We start from the raw sequence: 26503 nt of genomic DNA, 5'->3' as shown, positions 1-26503 counted from the left end.
ACTTACTATGTAGTGCTATTCGGTTAATGTCTTCGTCAGACTCGGCGGCGTCTTGTTCGAAAGCCACGTTTGTTCGAAATTCGTTAAAAGACCCCAAAGAGAGAGAGAAACCACGGGACCACGGGACCTCGTGCTAGACTGTCTCCACGCGGCTGACAACCCGAACTGACCTCGATAACACGAACGGTCTGCACAAAGTGGATGTCTCCTAAATCGATCCATAGATTCGTACGGCGAACTTAAAATCATAAATCTTTTGCATGAAGAAAAAGAGGAAAAAGGAAAGAGAGAGAGAGAGAGAGAAACGTTCTAACTGTGCCAGGGCAAACTGGAGAGCTTATGAAGAAAATGTATACTGTACTGCAAAACTACAGAGATACGCGCGCGTTATAAATATAAATATGTACTAAAATCTGAAATTAATAGAGGACGTATGTACGTCAGTATAAAATGAATTTATTGCGCTTATCCTCGAAATGGAAAATCGAAAGCGAGGGGAGGGAAAAAGTAATTGAGAAACTTTTATATAATAACTCTCTTCGAAAATGAAGAAACAACTTCCTCTTTCGCGCCGTAAGAATAATTCATGGCGTGGGCAAACGCGCGTGCGAATCTTTCAGAGAAAATCGCCGAGTAAAAACTCATTACCCTGACTCGACTCGACTCGACTCGACGAGGTAGCTCATAATGCAGAAGGATTTCGCTATCGTGAATAGTCGAGGAGCGTAATGTTTGAACATTTACACGCGCACACACGTGCTCGTGCGCTTTTCACGACGGTGTACGGCCGTGCCTAAAAATTAATTGAAAACGTGAGGTATGCATTCAGACTGGCACCGCCGCGCCGCTGCCGCGACGGCAATTTCGAGGGTTCGTGTACATTGGGCGTCTTGTGTGAACGCCGGGAACCGCCGCGTGACCCACTTGCTTAAACGCTAGCGAAATAATATTCTGTCGTCGCGAAGAGGGGAGACGCCTGGCGTCGCCGTATATAGGGTATCCCGTCAACATCGTAGTGTGCCTGCTAATGACAGATTCCTTGACGAATTGAATTTGCGTGCAATTTTGCAAAGCACGAATTCGACAGAAGACCCTCGTTCACGAGGGAAGTCCTCTAATTGTCGATGTTAATTCGATGTTAACTGACAAGTAGAAATAAACCAATTTCTGATATCTTGTTTAATATTATTTAGTTTATACATTATATTGTATATTATATTTATATGTTTGTATAAATTTGATTCCCGAATTAAAATCAATCAATTGAAATCAAAAGGATTGCGTTAAACAGGCCATCGAGAAAAAAACTTATTCGTTTTTATTATTATTCATTTTTATGTTTTTAATATACATTAAATAAAAAAATGATCAAAATCGAAAATTCAAGAGATCGGCTATTAATATGAATGGCGGCGACGACGGCACACCTTGTTTGTATGCATGGCATTCACGGCTAAATTGTGTCAGAGAAGAAAAACGTGATGCGTCCCGTTCCAGTGCAACCGAAACATCAACGCGTCGTCGCGATGCATACGAGCGACTTGGTTTGCATGCCAATAAATGTCGGGCCGAAACTTTTCGCTGCGACCGCAATACCTTGTCCAGAGGACGCGAGCTATTCAACGCGGAATGGAATAATAATAATGGAATAAACTCTTTCGAAAGAACGGTCTGCGCTCGCAGTATGCACGGCGGAACGCTTGAGTTGCGTGCTGTTGATAAGGTCTGACAATGACTTGTTAGAAGATGGAGGCGATAATACGTAATAGCATGCAATATTGACGGCTATTAAAAATACAAACTACGTAAATCGTGAAAGTAACAAGTGCGACGTCGTTAATTCGCGGAACGAATTAATCACGCGTCCTCCGCGCTATGCGTCTTTCATGCGGAATTTGTGTCGAATTCCTCCAGTGGTTTTTTTTTTTCATCGATTCGGAATTCACACGTTCTCCGAAAATGCACGAACCCACACGCACAACTGGACGCATTCCATCCCCGAGCGGGTTGCGCGTAACCGCTCGCCCGTACATCGTGACTCACGCGAAACATTTTGAAACACGATCACGTTTTGGCAAAAACAATACATCTTATTGCTGAGTGCAGGCAACCCCGGGGATTCGTCGTAATCGACTGACGTGCCACTTCCGATTTTTGACGCATTGCCGGCAAATTTTTCGCATTTTTCGCGCTTCCGCTCGATTACCCCAAAAGATGTTGACCTTTGCAAAAGTTTCATCTTTATCATCACCGAACAATCACGACTTGATCATCGATCATTATTAACCTGATGCGAAAGCTTTATCATCTCATCTGTCAAATAAAGTTCGAAATAAAGTTAACAACGTCGCGTTGAAGTGAAATCGTTAATTTCAATAAAACTTTTTTTTTAATTAAAAAAGAGGAAATAAATGTTTTCAATCATCTTTTCAAAGAACTCCGGAGATCTAACTTATATATATAATACAAAATTTAATAGAGAGACGATAAAACTTTCGCCTCAATGTAATACTTGAAAACCTCGAAATAAAGTATATTAAATCACGTGGAGAGATTTATGTGTTAGCTCCATGAAAAATAATTCCATCAGTCCTAATGGACAGGGTGGCGTGTAATTTGCCAATGGAACGTTCCGCCTTCAACTACTGATTCTATTTCTGTTGCGTTACATGGATGATCTTGTAGGTACTTATCAAGGCCAATGGCTTCGCGGCATGCGGCACGGATACGGGGTGAGGGCGAGCGCGCCGTTCGGTTTGGCGAGCCACTACAAACCACCGAAACAAGTGAGAGCGTCCTTGACGTCGTTAAGGAGCGCCGACGGAGGACCAGCGGTCGCCCCAACGCCGGAACCCACCGACAGGAGAGATCGACGCGTAGATGACAGCCGGGGGGGTTTCGTCCTGAAAGCCAGGAGCGACGATCCACCCGCCCGGAGAAAGAGTCTCACCGAAAAGTCCCTGAAGAAGGGTATTCTCTCGGTAAGGCGTCTCTCTCGCGAAGGGGTGAAGAACCGTTGGCGAGATTATTAAACAGAAATTGCAGCATTATCTAGAAGAACATTCTGTCGATAGGGTCTCAAGATACGAAAGCAGAGGAGTACGGGAGATTTGGAGAAGCGCGGCACTGGTGGTAGTATCAGAAGTAATGCCAGCTCGGCATCGTGGATGTCGACCGAGAGCTCGCAAAGTCAAGCCTCGGCTTCGGTTCACACAGACAGTAATGCGTCCTTTGTCATCGAGGTGGGTCACGGTACTTACGTTCCTCAGCTACTTCGCGACTCGACAAACCTCTAATCGGATTTTAATTCCGTTTCTCCGCGCGACTGTTAAATCCGCTTATACCGCTTATATCAAGAGACGCGTATAGCGTTGACAATAAAGTTAACTTGTAACATAGTTTTAAAATTAAAAAGAATTATCGGCATAACGCATAGTTAATCGTACGACGTCGATTCACAGGATGAACAGATGGACGCGTCGGTAACCGAGACGTACCTAGGAGAATGGAAGAACGATAAGAGGACTGGCTTCGGCATATCCGAGAGAAGTGACGGGCTGCGATATGAAGGCGAATGGTTCAACAATCGCAAATATGGTTACGGTGTCACTACGTTCCGCGACGGCAACAAGGAGGAGGGAAAGTACAAGAACAATGTGCTTATTACCAGCCAGAAGAAGAAGCACCTCTTCGTGATCAGGTCCGCCAAATTTCGTGAAAGGATAGAGGCGGCGGTAAATGCAGCTCAGCGGGCGAGCAAGATCGCCCTGCAAAAAGCCGACATCGCTATCTCCAGGACGGCGACGGCGCGGGGTAAGGCGGAGCTGGCCGATATCGCCGCCGAACATGCCAGAGAGGATTCCGAACTAGCGCAGCAAACGGCGAGGCAGTTCGCGCCGGATTTCCGACAGCCGGGTTTAGAAAGGTTGCGAAACAGAGAGATACCCAAGTATGTTCCGCCGCCGCAGGATTCTGTGCCGAGCAAGAGCATCCTGCACAAGACGACCAGCGTGGACCATCCCAGCGGCGCCACGCCGATCAAGAGCGCCTCGTTGGCCGTCGATCCCACAACGACGGCGACAACGACGATGACGAACGCGATGCCAGCATCCGCGGCGAATAACACCGCCAGCAGCGTGATGCAGTCGATACGTAGGACCAGTATGAAGCAGTTGCCGCAGAATCAGCTGCCGCAAAACCAAATACCGAATCAGGTACCACTGGCGAACCAGGTGAACGCACAGCAGACTTCGCTGACCAGCCAGAATCCTTACCAACAATATTCGTATCAGCAGCAGTCGCAGAACCCGGCTCCGGTGAGCCACTACCCGAACAGTATACCGAATCAGTACCAACCAAACCAGTACAGCCAGCAGCATCAGCAGTTCGTCCAGAATCCGTACCAGTATCAACCGGCTAATCCATCTCAGGTTGAGCAATACCCCGATTATCAGCAACAACAGCAACAGCAGCAACCAATCGGGTCGCACGACTTCCAAAATTTGCAGGCTTATCCCAGTCAGCAGGTGACTCGCAGTGTTGCTCCCCTCGGTCCTTCTTAGCTTCCGCGCACGCAGCTTTCCACATCGCGCAATAATTCGATTTACTCGTTACGATTTACCGCTTTTGTGTGCCTATGCCAATGCCGTGTTTCTCTCTGTTTCTTTCTAGATCTCGTGTCCGCGACCACCGTTTATGTACGATTCCATGACATTCGCCCAAATGAATCAATTTGGTGCGTCTGTCAGTTTTATGGTGTAAGCAACTCAATGAGTGCGTGCGAGTCTAGTTTCACCGGCGAGTTTAATAGTGTCGCAATACTAATGACAGTAATGACTAATATGACAACTTCAGCATTTAATTATATTTGTTTACATCCGTATTGTTCTGGGTGGTGATAACTAGTTGAGCTACGAGTAACACTATTATTGAAGATAATTGAAAATTGGTAGATGTAACAACTAAATAGGGGGCCAATGCTTCTTTTGTCGATCAAATGTACAATCAATCGTTACTCTCATCAAATCGATGAGCCTGCAAAATTTGGTAGCCCCTAGCAACGTCGAACAAATACAGGATTCTTTACAGCAGTATCGCTTATCTTAGAAACGTAGATGTTTTAAAAATAATATAGTTTTTGAGCAACATTTTGAAATATGACCCATCCATGTATTTGTTCTACGATTAAAATCACAATTTGTAGTTTATTGTAGTCCTGAGAAACTCTTAGAGCAACATGAAATTGATTTCAGACGGCAATACCCAATCAATATGGGCCTGGCCAGATGAATCAGTACAATTCACAGTCGATGTACGCGCAACAAACGCATCCGTCGCAGTACCAGCCTGATGGTATCATGGATGCGGCGAGGCCGCCGAGCTCCACGAGTTTACGAAGAAATAGCAGAGTCCTGAGTCCTCAGGATCGACCTGGCCCTATTGGCCAAACGCTAAACGACAGGTCCGACGTGTTTTTTGTGCAACCAAACGTACACAACGATTTAAAAAGATTTTAATATTTCTAGTAAATTTTCTATATAACTTTCAAACACACCGTAGCTTCTTCGATATCATATTTAAAACGAATCAACGTTGTATAAGATACATTTTGCAAATTTCAGAACATTTTTAGATAGTTTGACTGTTTGAGATTATAAATGTGACGAATTGAATTTTAAGCGATTATTGCGTTGTAGGCTGGACCACTACAAGAGGCCACCTAGTCGTGACAGTTCCGTAGATCGTTATGCCAGAGCGCATTCCCGGTTGACTGGATCGAGACAGCCATCCGTCGACAAAACCATATCGAACCCACCTCCGGACATGCTCGACAGGTGAGTAACATCTGAATCGGTACATCGATTAACATTCAAAAACATTTGTTTTATTTACCGCCCGATATCGTATACGCGTCATGGTTCGTAGAAAGATCTAAATTTAGAGCTCCATTCAGAAATTTGTAGAGTATCGTAAATTTTTTTTTCTGTAGAAGGAGGAAAGAACTGAAATATCTCGGTTGAAAATAATCATTTTGTTTTGCGATCAACAGATCGACGAGAGCCCCGAGCGCGATACGAGCGGGGACGCCGCTGAACGGTTCCGTGATAGGCAGCGGCGCCGCGACGCCGACGTACAACGCCCCGACGCCCAGTCAGTTCGAGGGGGCTCTCATAAAAAACCGTGGCCTTGGACAGGACATTCTGCCGAGTCCTGGGCAGCCTAAGCGCACCGAAAGCCTGTACGTGGCTCCGACTCGCGGACCGTCCGGTGGCGGCGGCGGCGGTATTGTGCCGAAGGTGAGTCCTTATTTTCTCACACGTTTGTTCTTCGCCATCTTATATATATACACATATATATGTGTATATGTATATATAGACATACCCTCGCCACGTGCAGCATATGTACGTGCACCCATATATTCTTTATGCACCGAGGACGTCTTGGCACTTACGTCATCCACCTCGAAAAAGAAGTTGCGAGTGTGTCGGTTCTACAGATATCTGTTCTATACAGAGAACTAATTCTCATTTTTCAATATTGTGATCGAGTGTTGTTTTAATACATTTATAGATATATCGACGATTCGAGTCAAACAGAAATTTCCATAAAGAGGATTCTGACATTTCGTGCATTGACGTCATCGACAGACAGCATTTTTAAATTATATATTCATCCTATGTAAATATTTTTATTCATTGTATTTGAACCGTGCGTTGCACCGACATTTCTAGAGCCACAGCTATCTTTTCAATACGGTTTATCGTTGCTTATTCACTTGGAACGAATCGCGACGTTCATTTTTCCAACGTATTTCAACTTCTCATGCGGATGAAATTTTGATGTCAATTTCTCGCGAATTACAAAGATTCGGGGAAAAATAATGCAATTCGGCGAAGCGATTTGTTTGGCGTTCACTCTGCCAAGAAACGAAACGGGACGCCTTTCCAAGACCAGCATCGGAAATAACTTCGACGGTCATTATGCGTTAAACAAGATAACAATCGTTCGATATTATTACGATGATTCCCAAGAAGGTATCGCACGTATAAATCGAACGATATTAGATTTAAAATTCTCCTCGCAGCAGAAAGCGACAGACAAAAGGAATTTAACGAAATTCTACGTGACTTTTTGAAATCCCGATTAAAAGTAATCTTTTAAATGTTTCTCGTTTCGCATTGTTACGAAGATTTTGATAAAGCGATTATGTATATAATCGCAGTGAATTATGAATAATAATTTCCGGCCAATTATGAATATAATAACGCAAGCGATTATTCATTAATGTCCGGCGGTTATTATTATACATAATCTAATGACTAGGACTGCCATAAAATGATATCAAAAATACGCTATATTAGTTAAATTGTCATTCTGCTGCGAATTCCAGACAAACAATTCCGGAATTATTTTCATAAACCCGATTACAATCACCTCGCCCTTTATACTGCATTTTTTTATTACGATATATTTCTTGCACCTCGCCTGCGTTCTCGACACGCACCCCCATTCTCTCTCCCGATTTTTCCTCGTTCAGATTTTTCTCACCATACTCGCCTCTCTTATCTAGCCTACCTTACCTATCTGTATCTCTTCTCTTCTCTTCTCTGTCTCTATTTGTCTCTCTGTGTAACTGTGTGGCGTTTTGTGCTGTGTTCTGTGCATGCCATCCCAGGAAGCAGGCCGGACGGTCCCCGCCTTCGCCGCAACGTCAAAGGGCCGCGCAACCCTATGAGTATAAGTATAAAATATGTATACAGAGCGATGTTATGCAATAGCGGTTGGCAAGGAAGCGTAGCTTTCGAGAGGCTCGCGTCGCAATTCGAGCCAAATCGGAATAATAAGAAATTACAATCCGCGCACAACCCCGGTCGCCGTTTCCGCCCAACTCATCCCGGCGTTGAATAGTTCAGAACGAATTAAGTTCCGATATAACCAATCTTGTCTCGGGGCAATTTTAAACGCACGCATTGACGATATTTTTCTATGAATTTACGAGTCTCTGTATCGTCCGATGTTACCTTAACTAACAAAGACGCGATTGGGTGGCTTGAACGTCATGTCCGAATAGTTAATTATATGGTTAAAGCAAAACTGCGGAAGCAGGCTCGCGGGTAGAACCGACTCGTTTGGTTCTCGTCGGATTCCGGTTGGATTTTCGCAGTTTACGCACGTTCACTTGATGAAAACTTGGGGCAGGTTTCCAGAGCGGGGCCTTATACGAAAATGAGAGAATTTTCTAATAACATTTTTCGTGAAAAATTTTGGTGCTATGTTATGGGACGTAACACGTAACGCTTGATGGAGGAGACACTTGTACCTGGTGTAGATCGCTATTAGCTGTTAACTTCGCCGCGATGTCGAACAATAAAGACGCTCATTAATAGAGTCGCGGTTGAAGGAAGCGCATTCGAGATGAGCAATGCATATTTATGGGAGACCGAGTTATTTTTCTATGGGAACACTGCGAGCCTAGTGAGTGACACGATTTCACTCACGCGAACAACTCTAGCTAGAGTTATCGTCAATTTTTGATCATCGGCATTGATTCTGGAATAAACTCGTGTTGATGCTGCGTATTAATGTTTATCAATAGCGTGCACTAATCAATAGCATACAAATACTTGCGCAACGAGTTCCAGAGTGCAGGAAGATAGTATAATCTATTTAATTTATTGCAACAGCGGCTGATAATGATAAAGAGAGCATGAATTAATTCCAGGATTAAATAAACGACGATCAAAACGTAGCCGACAAGAAATGGTAGAGCTTAAAGATTCTCGAGATATCTTAGATCGTGTTTCGTCTTGGTCACGAAAGAGGATCGCTGTCGTTAGGAAACGCTGTTGAGAAACGGAATTACGTGTTAGAGCGATTTGTGGATTTCGCAAACCGTGTTCGGAAACGTAGATTGGCAACGACGACGTCGCCTCATTGTATCAATTCGAGATACGATCTATTGCGCTCATTGGGTAACATGCGAGATCGTCGACGGACCAGTTCAACGAACAATAAATGTAACACTGTGTACAGTTCCTTTCAGCAAGAGAGACGAAGCGACTAAATAACCTCCGATTTATTTTTTTTTCCGCTCGGTACACTCTAATAGTTAAATAAGATTATCAATTCGCGCAGAGAGTATAAACTACACTTACGAGCATAAACGTACATGTCTGTGTATATGTACGATGTATGTATATGTATATGTATAGATATTTGCACAGTACCGACTATGTTAAATCGGAGTGATATGCGAGTTGGCTCTCCACTTTGTAAAGCGGCTGAAAAAGCGAAACGAATCTTTGTTCGCAATTCTCTTCTACATTACATGTGACATTTCGTTTCTTTTGATCTTTTTTTTTCTTCTTTGCGAATAGCTATTCGAATCAAGGATTAAGCAATCTACGTTAATTGCATGCGTACATATATATATATATATATATATATATATATATATATATATACGAAACGTAAACATGTGCGCGGAGCTGAGCTATAAGTCAGCGCACGCTTATTACGTCCATTAACCGAGCTAATTAACGGACTTCGGAAGGTAAGCCTAGCACGCGGCGTGGAGGCGGGGACCATTCATTTTTGCTCTTCCATTCTATTTTAACCCTCTTTAACCACATTTCAAGCCTCTTTCGACCCTTCTTCTGAGCCCTCTCGCTAGCCACCTCTCCTAGATTATTTGCCTAGATTATTCGACCGATCGATACCACTCAGTTTACATTATCAGATATCGCTCTAGTTCAATTTCGCTATGCTGTATTCAGGCTCACAACCCAAATGGTCTTACACACTTACGACTTATCAAATATTAGTATTGCTATTACAGAGAGGGAGACTGCTAATTAGATATTATTACGCATCGAGATCGCAAACGTACGAGCTTTACAAGAGAGTATAGACTCACTTATACCCACCACCTCCACGCCGCTTCTTTTTCCTGTTTTCTGATTGGAGACGTTGTTTTTCTAACGCATGCTTGTCGTGAATTCGAGTCTATATATTTGGCGCCATGTGCACAGACAGGGACTTGTTAAAATGAAAGTAAATCGCGGGGGAGAGACGTTCGATACGAAATGAGCCTTAAGCACGCAGGAGCCTAATTAAATCTACGATGTTAGTCGCCGTTGCCAGTTGCCGATACACATAGGTATATGTACGGGCGTTATATTGTAGTACGTTACTTGTTTCACGCACGTCGCGCACGCCTATGAATCATCGCGTAGAATAATTTGCCGCCTACTGTTAACGCGAAGGAAAAGATAAGTGCGAAGTGCGAAAGCTTATTTTATATATATACTGAGAGAAATGAACGGTCGAGAAGAAAGAGAGAACTGCAAACGTGAGTTTTATGACCACCTGTGTTAAATACATTTATACGATGATTCTTTATACAGGAAGACGTCCAGGTTACATATTGAGTATGTTCCCTGTGTAAATAAGGCTAATACTCGAATTTATGAGCAGACGATATGGCGAAATTATGTACAATAATAAGATTAAAAGCAGACCTTTAACGATCGATTTTGCCAACGATATACTTGTAACTGTGAGCCTAACTCTTAAACGGCCTATACAATCGGAATGTGAAATTCTAATCGATAGAAATTATATTGAAGATCGCACAAACAAGATACTACTCTTTGAAGTTTTTAATTAAACTATGAAGGAATATACTCGTTATATTTTCATACAGGGCCGATTTAATGATATTCAAGATATTCAATATATCTGCGTTAACACCTTAAGTCACAAATCATGGTTTCGACAATAATGACGGTTGCACAAAAGAAAAATGCGGAGCGAAAGGGTTTACGATTTGTGCGGGTCCGCATAAAATGCAACAATGGCGCGCAAATGCAACTCCGAATGCAACATTCCCAAACAAACACTTGAATTTTGACTTAAGCCGTTAATCTACCCATGTGTTCACAAGTTACTCGCTTATGACGAATTTCAAGTATAGTATGATATCACGCGACTGTTCGGGAAGAGAGGTAGCACGAGGGAAGCATCGACATTCCGTCAACGTTGAAAATAGTACCTTTCTTAATCTCGCACTCAAGTGCCAACCTTGCGAAAAGCGTTGTTCTGTTTGACCTTACGAGAGCTTTTCTAGACATTTAACGAGTCAGATATAATCACGTTCTTATTTATAGCGTGACGCACCATTATTTGTAGATATGTAGTCGTAGATGTAGAAGATCAGAGACGAGGATCGAAATAGATAATGTACATACTCGGTAAATTTCCAGATTACATTCCGGAGAAAGTCGATCTTATAATGTAGAAATTGTACCAATTTCCGTTCACCAAACAACGACGTTGCAAACGTTGATTCGATGTACTGAATGTATTTATGTATATCATGTATAAGCTGTTATTGATGACAAATTAAAGAGCATCGCGTAAATCGGACTTCTTATTGCCTTTATTACTTTTTCACAGAAGCTATTAATTTTAATTAAAATTTTATTACTTTTTTCACGAAAGCTATTTAAGTATTAATTATTATAGTAATATTCGCTAAGACGAAAAAATTAATACCGAGTTGAATATTGGAAAACAATTGATGGCTGCTGAAGTATGTGCATTTCACATAATAAGATGTTAATGTACTGAGACTGAGATTCAATTGCGCAATCATAATATTTAAACGAGCTCTATGGAAATTGTGGGCAATATGGAGATTCGCGAGAAAGATCGCAAACAATGAAGGCTGCACGATTGTATGCAATTCGTGAACGAGGCCATGGAAATTCCGGCTTTAATATTAATTTCCTCATTATCATTTCTCACAATTTGTCAAGGTATACCTTATTTGAGGTATACTGTATAGTATCGTATCTTTACAACGACGTGCAAAAGCATCGCAGAAGCTTCAAAAGTTACGGTATATTTGACGTTTTCTTTTCCGCGGGCAAGTGTGACAAACCGCTCGGCAAACTAATTATTCGTCATTGTTTATTGTTATGTTAATCTGATTGCGTATAAATAAATTTGTGTCGACGCGAATATAATTGTTCCCATGAAAAATTATTACAGCATTAACGGTCATGCGTTAATTAAACCGGATTAAACAATCGATTCGATAAGAGAATTGCCTCGAGGTAATCGCGCCATTAGCGAAGCAAATTAAAGCGTTGCACCATGCCAGTCGAATTACTTCGCCGGGTACGATTAACTAAACTGCAGCAACGGGCGGGCTGCGCAACGCGATAAATGACAGACAAAGAAATTGCAAATAAGTGGGACGGACGTTTTCTTGGCGCGTGAAAATCCCGAAACTCTCGCCGTATATATGCGCATGCCAAATGCATGAGTCAGATAATTCGGGTCTGGACTTGGACTTGATTTGCGCTTCACACGAAGACCGTCTCGTACGATGGCACGATAAACCTTGTAATTCGCGCGAGTTTTGGATTTTTTTTCCCCTAACATTTTAATATTTTAAATTTCGAAATAATTTTGGTTACTTTGAAAATATTTAGGAAAAGATGGCGACTTGTAAATAGATTTTTCGAACGAGAAACCGAATAATTCGTCAAACGTCAGCAAACCGAAAATTATGGGCCAAATTTTGAGATTCGAGTAATCTTTTCTTACGCCATATCCGCTGTCGTAAATCAGCCTCGTAAATCACAGAGCTGCGAGGATCGACAGAGTTCTGGCAGCGTCCCGACGCAGATCTCCACGGGCGTCGCGACGCTCGGCGAAGTTATTTCGAAGATAGTGGGGCATCGCTCTATTTCGGTCGTGCTAGCCAGGGCCGTTCAGTCTGCGGCCCGGCTTCCTTACCGGGAGGCTGCGAATCCGTAATTCACACTTTGATTCGCCTCCTTTGGCCCCGGAAATCGTCGAAAAATGGCCGAGAGATAAGCACGAACGGGTTTCATCCTCGAATGCGAACAGACGCTCGCGCAGTTTCAGAAGGCACTTCCGGTCGAGAGAAAGAAAGAAAGAGAAAGCCCGGTGTGAACGGAAGCGCCAGCTGGCTATGTTATTGCTTCCGGAATGATCCCCCGGACTTAACGTGGATTCGAAAAGAACAGTGTCACGTCAATGTTCGCTTGGTTTTTCTTCGATGTACAAAAGTGACAGTCTAATAACAACTTAATAATTATAACCGTAAGCTTTAATCACGGTACACGTACCTGGTTTCATTTGCAAATAATACCGATTATTGAAAGTTCGGTAACTGAAGAAAATTGCTTGTACCATCACTGGGCATGTTCAACGACGCGAGCTGTGAGTTCACTATAAATTTTAAAGAAAAATTTATCGAATCGACAGGTGTGCACTGGGACGAAAGTGCAATTTAGAAAAGAGAAATTGAGCCAAGTGAACGGGAATGATTCTCTTCTTCGCAGGTGGTTAAGAACCCAAAAGATTTTAATGTACTCTGAGAGTACCCGCGAGTCATCGTGAGAACGGAGATGTTTTGGATCGAGCAGGACGAGGAGGAGGAGGCGTTGCTATGCAGCCCCGCTCTGATGGCCAGACGGGCCTCGGAGTCCTGGATCGTCGCACCTCCCGTGGAGGTACGCAGAGCAAATCCACGTTCTGCGTGAAAGTTCACGCAGGGTGGGCTGTAACGAGGATTTTCTCCTTAAAAGAAAGTACGGGGTGAGGATAGGGGAAAAAAAACAACGCAACAGATAGATAATGAACGGGAAGAAATGTTTGCTTGCGCGATCGTTAGGGATGGAATCAATTGTGTTTAGCGACAACGCACGCTCGACGAAGCGAAGAACGAGGGTTTACGATTAGAATGCGTCATAACAAACGGGGAGAGTCAGCAAATACAATAGGTTGCATAAATATGGCGCATATAAAAATACGCGTGGCCTTATTTTACTACTGTTCTTATTTGAGAAGATCGCATGTAAGAGATAAGGATATGCGATATACGAAAATATTCAACGCGAGACAAGAGACTTTTTGCAATGCCGCAATTTAATAGGCATGACTTATACAGGGTGTTAAAAATGAGATCAAGACTTAGAGAGCAAAAATTCTGACAAACTGTATAAAAAATTATTAGAATCGATTTACACAAAAAAATTTTATGGGTCTGCGCAAAAATATAAGTAAGTTAGATGTAGTAACAAAATTGAAAATTATTTCTGATTATTTTTCTCCTTACATTAATTATACTTTTTTATATGTCCTCTAAATCCTTGATTCTCTTTTAACACCTTATATATGTATACATTATTGCGATAAGAAATGCAACGTGTATATAATTATGCAATATTTAATGAACTTATTAGCTCCCCACATACAACGCGTTTAGAACACTACGCGACGATTGCAAAAACGTGTGCGGAATTTTTTTGTAACGACGATAAATATGAATGAATCTTCGTATAAAGGACAGAGTACTCGGCTGTAATTAAAATTATTTTGTTTACGTTACTTTTTTGCCTAAAATCTTATTTTTAACGGATAAGTCTTCCTTTAAAGCTGCGGCTTTGGAAAAATCGATTTATCTCATCGTGCGATAAGAATGCGAAGGTCGACGCGACGAGTCATTTTGGCTGAGATTCGACTCCTCGGCCCTTGCACCACGGTGCTCGAAACCTCGTCTCTCTTGGGTTTGGAACGGCTCCAAAGACCCTCCCTTCCGTTCGTACTCTTTCTCCTCGCCACCCGTTGCGTTCGCATGAAATGCTGACTTAACAAAACACGTAATTACGGGAATTCGACGCTCTAACCAATTTTAAATCGGTTTCGTGAAGAATTCTACTAAGAAGATAAAACTTGAAAGAATTTAGCTCTTTAACGAATCGTGATTATATAATTCTACGCTCATAGCTGTGAATTGACTACGTGTAGAAGATTGAACAAAAAAATTCACTTGTCTGGATAGTCAATAGTTGAAAATTCAATGGTAGCTTCACAGAGTGATATAAAACAGAGCCGTCTAACTTTTGACGTCACGCAAGCGAACAAACAGAAATTCGAACAAGAGAAACACTCGTTTGTGTATACAGCTCTGATATAAAACGAAAGCTTCAAAAAGTACAATGGAACCATGTCAAAGGTTAATAATCTTGGATAGAATAGAGTACAATTTTTCGCTTAAGAGAATTTTCTCATCTAGAGCGGAAAAAATAAGCAGTTTTTGTGAATTTAAAAGAAAAACCTTTATAAATAAAATTCTTCAAACACATCAGATAATTTACGTTTAGTTCGCTTGATTCTCGAGTCAAATGCTTATAATTTTATCAATTTTGTTTTAAGAGCTAAAAATTGAAAAAGATTTAAAAGAGTGTAAAACAAATTTTGGAATTATACACATCAATAAACTTGACGCATAACACATTCACGAAACCGATCTTAGACTTTACGTTGGACTTTATTAAAAATAGATGTTTCATTAAATTAACCAACACGTGACCTCACCCAGTAATTAACTTAACGTTATTCCCTGTAAGAAATACACTCAGAAGTAATTGCTATTGCCTGATAATAACTCCGTTATTCTCTCTTTCCGCTGTATACCCGTTTGACGCTATATATGACGTTGAAACATACAATGTACATAGTGTCGATAAGTAATTTGCATCCATCGCTCGAGGCCCATCTCTCTCTTTTTGTTTCTCGTTTATTTCCTTCGTGCAGGCGATGCCGGTGGCGGCAATGCCCCTTCAACGAAAGAAGTCACTGCCGGACGTGGCACAGCCGATCCAGCTCACAGCCACGGCACCATTGTCGAGGGAAGAAGTTAGTATCCTGAGCAGCATGAGGAGAGAGGAGATCCGCAGACAGATCGACGAGAGCGAGAGGCTCAGAGCAAACCCGCTTTTGTACCTGGTCAGTCCACAGGTTAAAGTGAGTATCCTCCGTGTCTCTACCTGACCGTCGAAACTTGTCGATGTTGACAATGGCGCGGCGTCAATCCGACGCCGCCGCCGGTCGTTCATAAAAACAAGAGAGAACACGGAGCGGCACTTGGCAGAGTGTTACGGTTTATTTCGGATCGAGTCCTGCGTCTCGGCTTGGCTACGCAAAAATATAACGCACCACGAGAAACGCGACGACTCTATAATAGGTTCTCGCGCGGTTCTAGAAATCAACATTCGCTCGGTTCAGTTTCGCAGTCGCGCGAGGGAATCGAAATAAAATTATCTCTCGTACTCTCCGATATCTCAATACAACACGATGATAAAAATCGAAATATTTGAGATTAAAAAACACGAAGTAACAGAAACGCGCAGCGGCCGCTGCGTTATGTTACCCGTGCGGAGACAATTTTGCTCATGTAACGTCGATATGAATCATTCGGCGTCCTCGCCGAATTCTTGGCTCCGATTCCGAGCGGCGCGCGGCGACGACGCGCGACGCGGCGAACCTGAACGGCTCGCGATAAGAAAAACGCTTAACGCTTATGTCCCGTACTGTTTCAGGACTGGTTCTCCCGCCAGCAGCTCGTGATGCTGGTGCTGTTCATCAACATATCCCTAGCTTTGATGTTCTTCAAGCTGCTGACGTAGCAGCCAGCCGACGATCGGGTTCACGGACTCGTGAACGTGGACGTGACCTGAGACCCGGTGGCGCCGCGACGCTTTGGGTCGTCACCGAGCCAGAATTTCGAAGGAAAACGGCGGTGTGGCCGCACCAAGAATCGCCGGGAACGGCTTTCACGAGCGATTCACTCGGTCTTACGCGCCGCCGCGCCGGTGCTATGCTACGAGGGGGAATATTTGAATCGGAACCGACGCGAAAAGGGAACTCGAAGAGGATCAGCCTCAGCGGGGATTTTGTCGCGCGAAGGCGACTGTAGTCGAATTTTGAGAGATTGCGAGGGGATTGTAACGATAAGTAGTCAAGGAAACAGAGGGAGCGACATCAAGACGAGAACGTTCCTCTGAGGTGTTGCGGGGATCTACGGCGGATTCGCCTTTGAATATTGTAAATTAAAAAGGATTTCAGCGTCAAGAGATAAGGAAAAAAAAAGAGAGGAGAGCTGCAAGAGTAGTTTAAATGACGATTGCATCGAGGGTCTTTGACCTATCTGTGGCAAGATTTTTTGATAAAACGTTTTAGAGATTTGTCGCTTAAATCCTTTTTAATTGACAGGCTGATATTTATTGGACAAAAATTTTTGAGAAAAAAAAATACGATGAGACTCCTGGGCGCAGTTTGTCGTTTGCGCGAGAAGGAGACATCGACACGTCTTTTGGAAACGGGGAGCGCGTTGCGCGCTCCCAACGCCTGTGTATCATACCTATTTTTACACCAAATACTTTAATAACGCTACTTGTAAGAGTAGGTCGAGCCCTCTCGGGCGGGCCGCCGATCGATCGTATCCGACATACGAATCTTCTTCTCTAGTCATAATTTTCTCTTTTCTGACGATCGGCTCGAGCGCAGTAACAGCGACGATCGAATTGTACACGATCGACTTTTGAACGATTTAACCGCTTGCTGAGCACTTCTAATTAAGGCTGGCGCTATTCGATTCAAAACGGCATTCACGGTCGAATTATCCGAATCGTACTTACGGCTATTTCCCTAAAAAGTAGCGATTATTACAATTTAGTAATGATTGTAATTGTAGCCATAGTGCCGACGCGCGCGATGTAAAGATTCGTTAACGCGCATCCGAGCATTTATAGCGTTCCACGACGATTACGATAAATTTGTAAGTCGTAAGATTTACCGTAAGCAGAAGAGACACGTAGAAAGTTCTTATAGTCCTCGAACTTTTACGAGAGCCCCGCGGGATTATAGTTACAATTACTGTCGTTGAATATCGACGGTTGAGATTAATTTGAAATCCGTCGAACCGTCTTGCGTCTAGATTACGGAGTTCCCCGATAGTGAACCGTGTCAACCAGATATGAACCGCACAAGTTGAGAAAAACGTTTTCGCTACGAATACGAATTAGCTTTCGATGAGAGATCGAAGGTTGACGCGCTTGTTGTTTGTCGACGCGAAGAGTTGTTTTCCCTGAAACGTTTTACATTCTACGTCTAAGAAAAATATTAACGCTGAAAACGCGAGTGACTCACATCGTAACAATCGCGTCGCACGTGATCACGATAACATCGTTCATCGAGACGCAAAATCGCAATCTCTGTACATATAAACAGCGACTCTTATCAACGAGTGTCTGTCGAGTGCGTCGAGTGACGAAATTAGGGGCAGATTAAATATGAGATGTCTCGCGGAAGGAGACAACTGGTGGTTATTATTCGAGATCATCTGGTGGCTATTATTCGAGACGTAAAACTAGTATGAAACGCTCTTTAATCCGCAATATCGGCGGCTCGCCGACGTTTATCTCGTATTTCGCGAAAACGCACAAATCGCGAGAGTTATATCCCGCGTTCCCTCTCCCATGACTTCGCGATATATCGACGATCGGCCTTCCTGCGCTCGAGCGACCGTAATTTTTCTAGCCTCGAGGGCATAGCTTGTATATCTCTAGATAAATTTGTAAATAATCGTGTAAACGCCGATTGCGATTGCAGACTTTGTTCTCACATTACGCGATAACGTTCTCGCGCGCTCTCGGATGCAAGTTGGCCGGAAAGCGAGGACCACCGAAAGTCGAGATCGTCTTTTAACTCGAAGAATCTCGCTCTTGTTCATATAGCGAAACTAAGCTTCTCTCCTATTCCTCTGCTTTGACAGTGCCAATGACGTAGCCAGTGTACTTCCGCGAGGGTAAATTTGATCGGCGACATACGCAATCGCGTTCAAATTATGCTCCGAATCCGAAAATCTTGGTTCACGCGCGAGCACGTGATTCGAAGTTGATATAAAGCGTTCGATTGAGATGCAGAGCGGGACGATATTTTCAACGCTATCTATATTGAAGCTGCGAAGAGCACAAAAGAAAAAAGCATTCTTGTCCGCTGAACAAGTCGGATGAACGTTTATAGGATTGTCAGATTCGCAATGCTGGGTTTACGTCTGGCGTCTATCTCGCGATACACGTTTGTACCTGTAATGTGGTTGTTTGTCGATATTAAAGAATTTATCTCCGATATTATATTCTAAGAAAGGACGCTAAACTAAGACAAGTATCGAATAGACATGTCAAACGTAAAGCCAGCGTAACAGGAAACGAGTATCCTTAAGGAGGACAGGGTCACGTAGAAGAAAGAACCGGAAGAAAGACGCGTAGGCACGAAATAAGTTGTATGTTCCAGCTTAGAAAAAGGACCGACGGCTTTTTGTCACAAAAGGTCCATTCGCATAGATACTATATCTATTACGCACATTTACCGTTGAGGGTCATGCATTGTATATATATATTGCTATTATAAATACATATAAAATTTATTAGTTAATTACCGCAGACAGAGATAATTAGAAAAGATTTGATATTGAATAACGCGTTAGGGGAAAACATCCATCGGGAACAAGAAGGGACTGGAGTCGGGACAAGACAGAGCGAGGCGGAAATAATTTTTGTCACTGAACAAGCCATATCACTTAATCAAAGGAAATTTACGCGATTCGTATTGTTTTATTTAACGAATGGGAAAATTGGTTTCGCGATTTACAATGCGATATCATAATATGTATATATTATGATTACGTATATACATACATAAGAACATATGTATATTTTACTTGTTATATCTCTTGACTATTATCGCAATTAGCGCACATATCCCGTTATTATTGTATATTATTATCATTATTACACTATTATATTATTATTAATTATTTGGATTATTATTACTATTATCGTTATTATTATTATTATTATTACTATTATTATTGCCATATCACCATCATACTGAAAAAAACTTTGCGAATATTTGAAACAAAACATGAATGGGAAAAGTTTTGGTACTTTGGAAAATATGCGACATTGGAACCTGGCCCATTGCCATTGTTAATTTGCGCAAGCAGTGATTCAATAAACTTGTATCATAACAGACAAACGGCTCTGGTAATTGATATCACGATACTTGGCTTCGTTATGCCTGCCGTATGGTTGTCATCCGCGTCGCAAAAGCAAAAGAACGCAAACGAGATCGACGGTTTAATTGCCATGGTGGCATGACGATTTATCGTGTAACCAAAAGATCGAGAGTATACACAGGGTGGTACTTTCCTTTATTCCTATAACACACACACATGTACACACGCACGTACACTTTCTTTCCGAAGCACGGTTGAAAATCGCAACGAAATCGAACGGTGATTTACGCGGTAAACATTCAGAGTATGCTAATCGCGTTCGTTAAAGTAAATGTTTTCTCGTACGTTTATACGGCGCAATGTTTACAAACCGACAAACTAAGAACTTCGGATCTGCGTAGTTACCGAAGCCAGGCTCAGATCGTAAACGGATCGTTGTGACTTTAAAGTTGTGATATTTCGCAGTAGGTACTATAATAAGTCATTACGTTGTGAGCACGCAAAATGTATTGGAATTAAAAATGCTTACGGTAGCTATGTAATATTTCTCGGTTGAGAAACAACCGAATAGAGATTACTTCCGGGAGAATTACAAGGAATTCGTTATACACATGGCTAACACGTTGAGACGTCTCAGGGAGCGGCCTCGAAAGCGGAAACGTATTCCGCGCTGGTTAAAATCGAGCCAGTCACGAGGATCGGCACGGAAAAATTGAAAGTAAATCAGCGGTGCATCCTTCCACCGCGTGAGCATGCACACGCTACCGCTTTTTGCGCGATCGTGCTGTTGCGTCACACATCGAGCGAGAGACTGCGTCTGTAATACGCGCTGTCTATTACCGGTGTCAACGTCATTCGAGTTAGCGAGCATCAGGCGAAACGTGGCCGATTGTCGAGTGAAAAATAGTATCAATGAATAGCCTCAATATCGACTGCGAGCGTTATCAATGAGCACTGATATTTTTATTTAACGCCGTTTGCCATTGACGAGGACCCAATTCATAGGAAAACGCAGGTAATTAAAACCTATGATTCTCGAGAATCTCTCTTGGGCTTAGAGAGTCGGGCCGAACAAAAGAATGTAGACTCGAACGAACTAACCCTCTGTCAACCATATATATACCTGCTACCTGCTACCTACTACTGCTCAGAGAGACGCACGCTTTCGTCTTTTGAACGCGACTGTGAATTGTATATAAAGTAATTATTTATTTTTACGTGAAACGTTTCTAGGAGACAGTAATATCGACCACATTTGTGAAACTCCTAGACAGTGAAAAACGACGGTCTATCTTTATGTTTAGCTGGTTTAGCAGTTTGAACTGACAAAGAAGTCGGCTTCGAGCGGCATCTGCGACATCGTGTTTGCGGTTCGGGAAATCAGTCGTCCGATCAAATCGACCGCTTTATCGTGACGTATGCTCGGCGAGCAGGTGATAATGCCGAAATGCAATCTACTCTAATTTTAACCGTTAAACAACAAGGAACAGGTGTTGCAGTCGTTATCGACTAATGAGTGCAACCGTTGCGACGAGATACGGCTGGAGGAGATATGCTCCGATCGGTTCGTCCTTACCTCACGACATCATTTTAGCTAAGGCGCCTACGCAACATAGGTTTCTAATTTTAGACGACGTTCGTTTTCCGGCTCTCGCGACGTTTACGCGCAGACACGATCGTCCGGTCTAGGATTTATTATTGTCTGCAACCGACAAGCTCAAATAAACTGCTTTTATATACAAAAGCGGACTGTTGTCGTTTTTTATTGTCTTAAATTCCAATCCGGTATTTATAATCAATTTTGGAAATTATTGCCTCCTGAAAATATTTCTATAAAAATAATTAATTGCTATTTATATTTACTCAATTAAGTATGTTTAAAAGATGGAAACATATGCATCTCTCTGAATAGTTATAGGTAGACGCGATCGACAAAGAGAGCTTACTCGAATTTGAGTATCTTTCTATGTAATTCCTTCATTTTGTTCGGCCCGACTAGGCACAGGCGGGATCCAGCCGCAGCCTCGTACTACGTCTAAAATGCGCACATGTGATTTGCGCACCCAAAAATAATCATCGCAACTGTTCGCGTCGCTTCTCAAATATTTGCCCGCGAGGTCGTTTAGGAACGCAATTCGGATCTTATCAAACCGTAATCGAGATTCGGGGAAATACAGACTCGAAAGTGGGATCGAGAGCGCAATGTACTCTTTGCACGACGCACTACGTATTATGCGACATTTCTTATCTCCTATCGCCCCCGATTCTTTTTCCGCTATGCTATACGATCGTTGTGAAAAGAGTGCTACGCATCACCGGCACTATGCGGACGAACGATAAAAGGCGCGGCCGATAACCCAAACAAGAATAGAATTTCGCTCATAACGCTACGAGGCAATGGCGTAACGGAGCCGCTAGAAAAATGGGGCAGAGAGGCTGGCACAAAAAAGAGATGTATTCACCTCGTGATAAATATTAATACGGTCAGGCGCAGGAAAGTTCGGTCGTTCTTCTCCCGATCGCGCCACCGCGGTAATAAAGACATTATCTATCGATTCGGGTCGTCCCACGTCGTCCCGCGTCCGTATAACAGCGCTCGCATTGTAAAATAATCCGGCATTTTCTGGGTCATTAACCGCGATATCGATCGCGTCGGTATCTCGTCTCGAGGAAACGCCACGCGAGGCGACCGTACTCATCGACTTTTTACCAAACCCATTTTTTTCAACCTAAAGCATGCAAAGTGGAAACACGTGCCCCATTTAACATCAAAATACATAAAAATTCACTCATACGATAAAGCTTATTTATGTATGTACTTTACTGCATGTAGTTACACGAAAGAGAAATCGATCGTGTCGATTTTTCGATCTCTGTTTACTGAATATCAGATTGCAGAATATCGCGTGATACGCGCGATAAAATCGGAAACCAATTATCGCACATCCGCCAGAGAACCATTGTTGTCCCTCGTTCGATTATTTGGAATTTTGTCTCGTAACGTCTTTTCAAAGCGGCTGTATCTGAGAAGCTGCGTACACCGGACTAGGTTCTCTTCCGACCGTAATAACGCGTACGCCAATGATCGAACGGGTTGAGAGCATACATATATTATATGAGCGCCACGCACGATGTGCACGTGCGTGAGCTGACCTCGCTCTGTCCACGCACCTCCCGCATGGCTCTCCAACGACTCGCGCGCTCGCGCGCACAGCTGAACCGAGAGCGGACTGCGGAGAGCGAGCCGAGCTGAGACCTTCGTCCGAGGAGAGGGAGGAAAGAAGATAGAGCTAAAGGAAATCTCGTGTGTATCGCGATCGCATATACGCGATCGCATCGGACCGTTCCCGAGAGCTGCTTTCATTTCTAACAGCAGAGCGCGGAGAGACGTAGAAACGCTCTCCCCCTTCCTCCTCTTCCTCCGCTCCTCTTTATATCCTCCCGCACCGTTACTCTCGATAGTCCTTTCTCTCGACGAGCGAATTAATCGCACGACTTCTCCGCGCGCGCGCGCGTTTCGCACGCTCGGATTTCCTTGTCTTTGACTGTTCTGCAATTCCGCGAGACGCAGAACGTCTTTGTGGATTTGTCTTTTTCTCCCCTCTATTCTATACCGTACTATTAATCGGAGAACACGTTCGAATGAATTCGAATAACGTTATTATATTATCCAGAATTGTTATTTTGCCACCTTTGTTCTAGGTTTCTGGCTTAAATGGAAAATCTCCCGGCTGTAAATCTCCAACACGAAAATTATTATTTCTTCTATTCTTCTATTGTCTTAAAAAAAGTAATCAAATGTACTTATAAGAGTATACATATATCAAAAGTAATAAGAATATTCTTTAAAAAGACGCAAATGTGTTATTGTGTTATTTTGCGTTCACGTATATTTCGGCTATAGCTTATACGTAAACAGATTGGTTACAGTCCCATGCAGACAGGTTTGGACAGGAACAAACCTGTTCACGCGTCTTTCGAGTATTCGTTGACTTCGGAGAATTTACCGCAGCGTGGTGGAGGAGAAGGGGGAAGTGTGCCACAATCCGAACTCCGAACACTTGAGAATCCTCTTCTAATATATAAAAAAAATAAAGGTAACTACGTACACAAAAACTTTGTAGTTACTCGAATGAAAATGCGTCATCAGACAGAAAAAGCGTTTTAATAAACATCTACGTTTTAAAGATGTGAGAAAAGATAAATAAGAATACTAAGAATATTAATAGATTAAAAGCTGTGATTCCCAGTTTTGTGATCGAACAGAAAAGACACGTAGAAGGAAACAAACTGTTAATTATTAATTAAGAATTAGGGTCATAATTATGTTGTTCTTATCCTTCTAATCGCACACACACGCAATTTGCTATCAATAATATTATTAGAGCTTTATCAGTTCTCGCCAAAACAAATATTAGTTCAACTATGACTACACCCGCCTAACCCTTTCTTGGAACTTGGGACAGCCCGTTCCTTCTTTCTTTTTATTGCTGTAGGTACCTATATAAACTTTCGTTATTGCGTTTAGTTTGTTATTTAGAGAACGATTAATTTCGGAGAACATTGTACATATCTCTTTCATCAATCTTTATATCTCACGTAAATATCTTGCAAATTGGATATTTGATTACATCAGAAACGTTCAAATTTACTAGTCGCGAGTCAAGAGAGTTTCTGAACGTTATCAATCGCGCGATCGTGAAGATTCATCGAGGATGACGAAACATCCCAGTTCTTTGCGTTCGCGAGAGTCGTGAAATCACGCATCAATTAATACACCGTTTCTAGGCCTAGCGAAACTAAGGAAATGAATTCGAATGTATCACGGATATATGTATAGAAGACATGTGGGCGAGATATTAGATATGACAAAAAGATTGAAAATTTTTATGTTTATTCAATCTTTCTATCGTACGTAGGAACTTATTGAAATCCGTTCATGGCAAGCCTCGCTTCCGCGAATGCATTTCTAGGAGGGGAAAAGAATCATTGACGATCGACGACGACCCCGCGATCGCATCCGAGGGCGAATTGATTGAAATCGGTACGGCCTCTGGGGGGGGGGGGGGACCGATTTTCATACTTAATTCATTTACGCCAACAATAAATTAAATTCGCGACTTTGCGTCCATCTGCCTCGACGTAAGAACCAATAAGATAAGGCGTGACACGCATTCTAGAAAATTTAACAAATGTACGACCTTGCTGTGCCGATCGGCGACACGGCGAAAGACGCGGCGTAAGTGTATATATACCTGAGTCTGACTCATTATTTTATCAAAATGTTAAGTATTGGTTCGATTCTTGTCGCGCAATATTGCATCACTGAGCATCGAATCATTGATATACCGAATATTCTATGCGTCTTTGTGTCTGCCAAATCCCTCCAAAATATTCTTACAGATACGCGTCAAGGTCTACGACAGCATACGCGTTCGTGAATTGATAAAACACTTTTGCGTTTTTAGGATACATTAAACTTTCTCCAGATGAGAATTATTTCATCCGTCAAAGAAGTCATTCTCTCTTTCTCTCGTCTACGAGAGGCATATGATTGCGCATTATTACGTACTTAGAGCTCCCCCGGGTACGTCACATTTAGCACGAGCTCGACATCCTTATCAACTGCCACGTGCACGTGCAATTACGACGCCAAGAACGGTCTTAACTGCGTCGGAACTATTCGCGACGCGCAGTAAGCCGCGCTTACGCATTCGAATTAAAATTCAGTATGTCTACGCGCTTCATTGTATTCTAATTATCCGTGGAGCCGTCCGACGCGAATCCGCCAAGTGCGTCGCCGAATTCTGAATTCTGTCGGATCGGCACATAACACATAATAACGGTGCTCGGTCGAGATTCTTTACTTTTACTCTCGATCGTCCTTGGCTCGCACCTATGTGAACGAAAAAAGGAGAGGACCTTCGCGGTAGACGATTTTATCTGGGTTTTATATGAATCGAACTTTATGCAGCTCGAGATAAAAGGAGTTCACGCGTCGGGTCTAATTCGAGATAGCTTGACCCAAAAGTACGCTGAACAGCGTGACCGGTGCGGCATTCCTCTTATCATAAAAATAATACGGAAAAACGCAAACGCGCCCGTTTCTCGACGCTTGCTGCGCCGTTCGGCGTCACCGCCAAATCGAAAGTATTACCCCGGCCACGATTCCGCGGTCTGCGTATATGCCTCTTGCATACCGCATCTACGCCTTTTGCATCGTCGCTCGAAGTTGTTGCTAAATCCGTTCTCGCTTTAGCGCTTACAGCATCGTTCGGACGATCCTCACCTCCGATTTGGAGGTGTCGTCGAACCTCGCGAGCGATTACGGGGTGTCGCGTTATTTTCGGAAGTAACGGAATTCTCGGATCGAGCTGCTTTTCCTCGAGTCTCGTAATCTCTGCGCGAGGAAAGGAGAAAGAGAGAGAGAGAGAGAGCGAGTATTTCTGAAAGGATACAGGAAGTACGGATATCGATCGCGTGGCGGAGGGTAAACAAACATGATACATGGAGTCGCCGCTGCGTGGTCGAGCTTGGTCGAGCGGAGCTCGCTCGAAAGTCTCGGTACCTCCCAAACCTCCCATTCATCGTGCGTCGTGCGCC

General features: G+C 42.9%; 2 protein-coding genes across 2 annotated transcripts in view; both read left to right on the top strand.

Annotated features, from left to right (window-relative positions):
• The window catches only part of LOC139768700 (junctophilin-1), a 29027-nt gene extending 17600 nt beyond the window's left edge, over positions 1–11427 (top strand). Inside the window, exons 4-10 of the mRNA XM_071699165.1 lie at positions 2686–2981; positions 3075–3242; positions 3462–4526; positions 5253–5461; positions 5697–5834; positions 6050–6296; positions 7676–11427. Of these exons, the coding sequence (XP_071555266.1) occupies positions 2686–2981; positions 3075–3242; positions 3462–4526; positions 5253–5461; positions 5697–5834; positions 6050–6296; positions 7676–7735 (2183 nt within the window). The 3' untranslated portion in view covers positions 7736–11427. The remainder of the gene's footprint in view (positions 1–2685; positions 2982–3074; positions 3243–3461; positions 4527–5252; positions 5462–5696; positions 5835–6049; positions 6297–7675) is intronic.
• Positions 11428–11558: 131 nt separating this feature from the next.
• LOC139768720 (uncharacterized) lies at positions 11559–23754 on the top strand. Its single transcript, XM_071699209.1, has 4 exons — positions 11559–13257; positions 13380–13550; positions 15637–15846; positions 16422–23754. Exons 2-4 carry the CDS (start codon positions 13446–13448, stop codon positions 16506–16508), a joined length of 402 nt encoding a protein of 133 aa, XP_071555310.1. The 5' UTR covers positions 11559–13257; positions 13380–13445; the 3' UTR covers positions 16509–23754.
• Positions 23755–26503: the final 2749 nt, after the last annotated feature.

This window comes from Temnothorax nylanderi, unplaced genomic scaffold (assembly GCF_030848795.1).
Source record: "Temnothorax nylanderi isolate EJ_2023f unplaced genomic scaffold, tnyl_v1.0 TNYL_tig0017_pilon, whole genome shotgun sequence".
Taxonomy (NCBI): domain Eukaryota; kingdom Metazoa; phylum Arthropoda; class Insecta; order Hymenoptera; family Formicidae; genus Temnothorax; species Temnothorax nylanderi.
The sequence above is the reverse complement of the archived record's forward strand: the minus strand, read 5'-3'. Positions and strand labels throughout refer to the sequence as shown.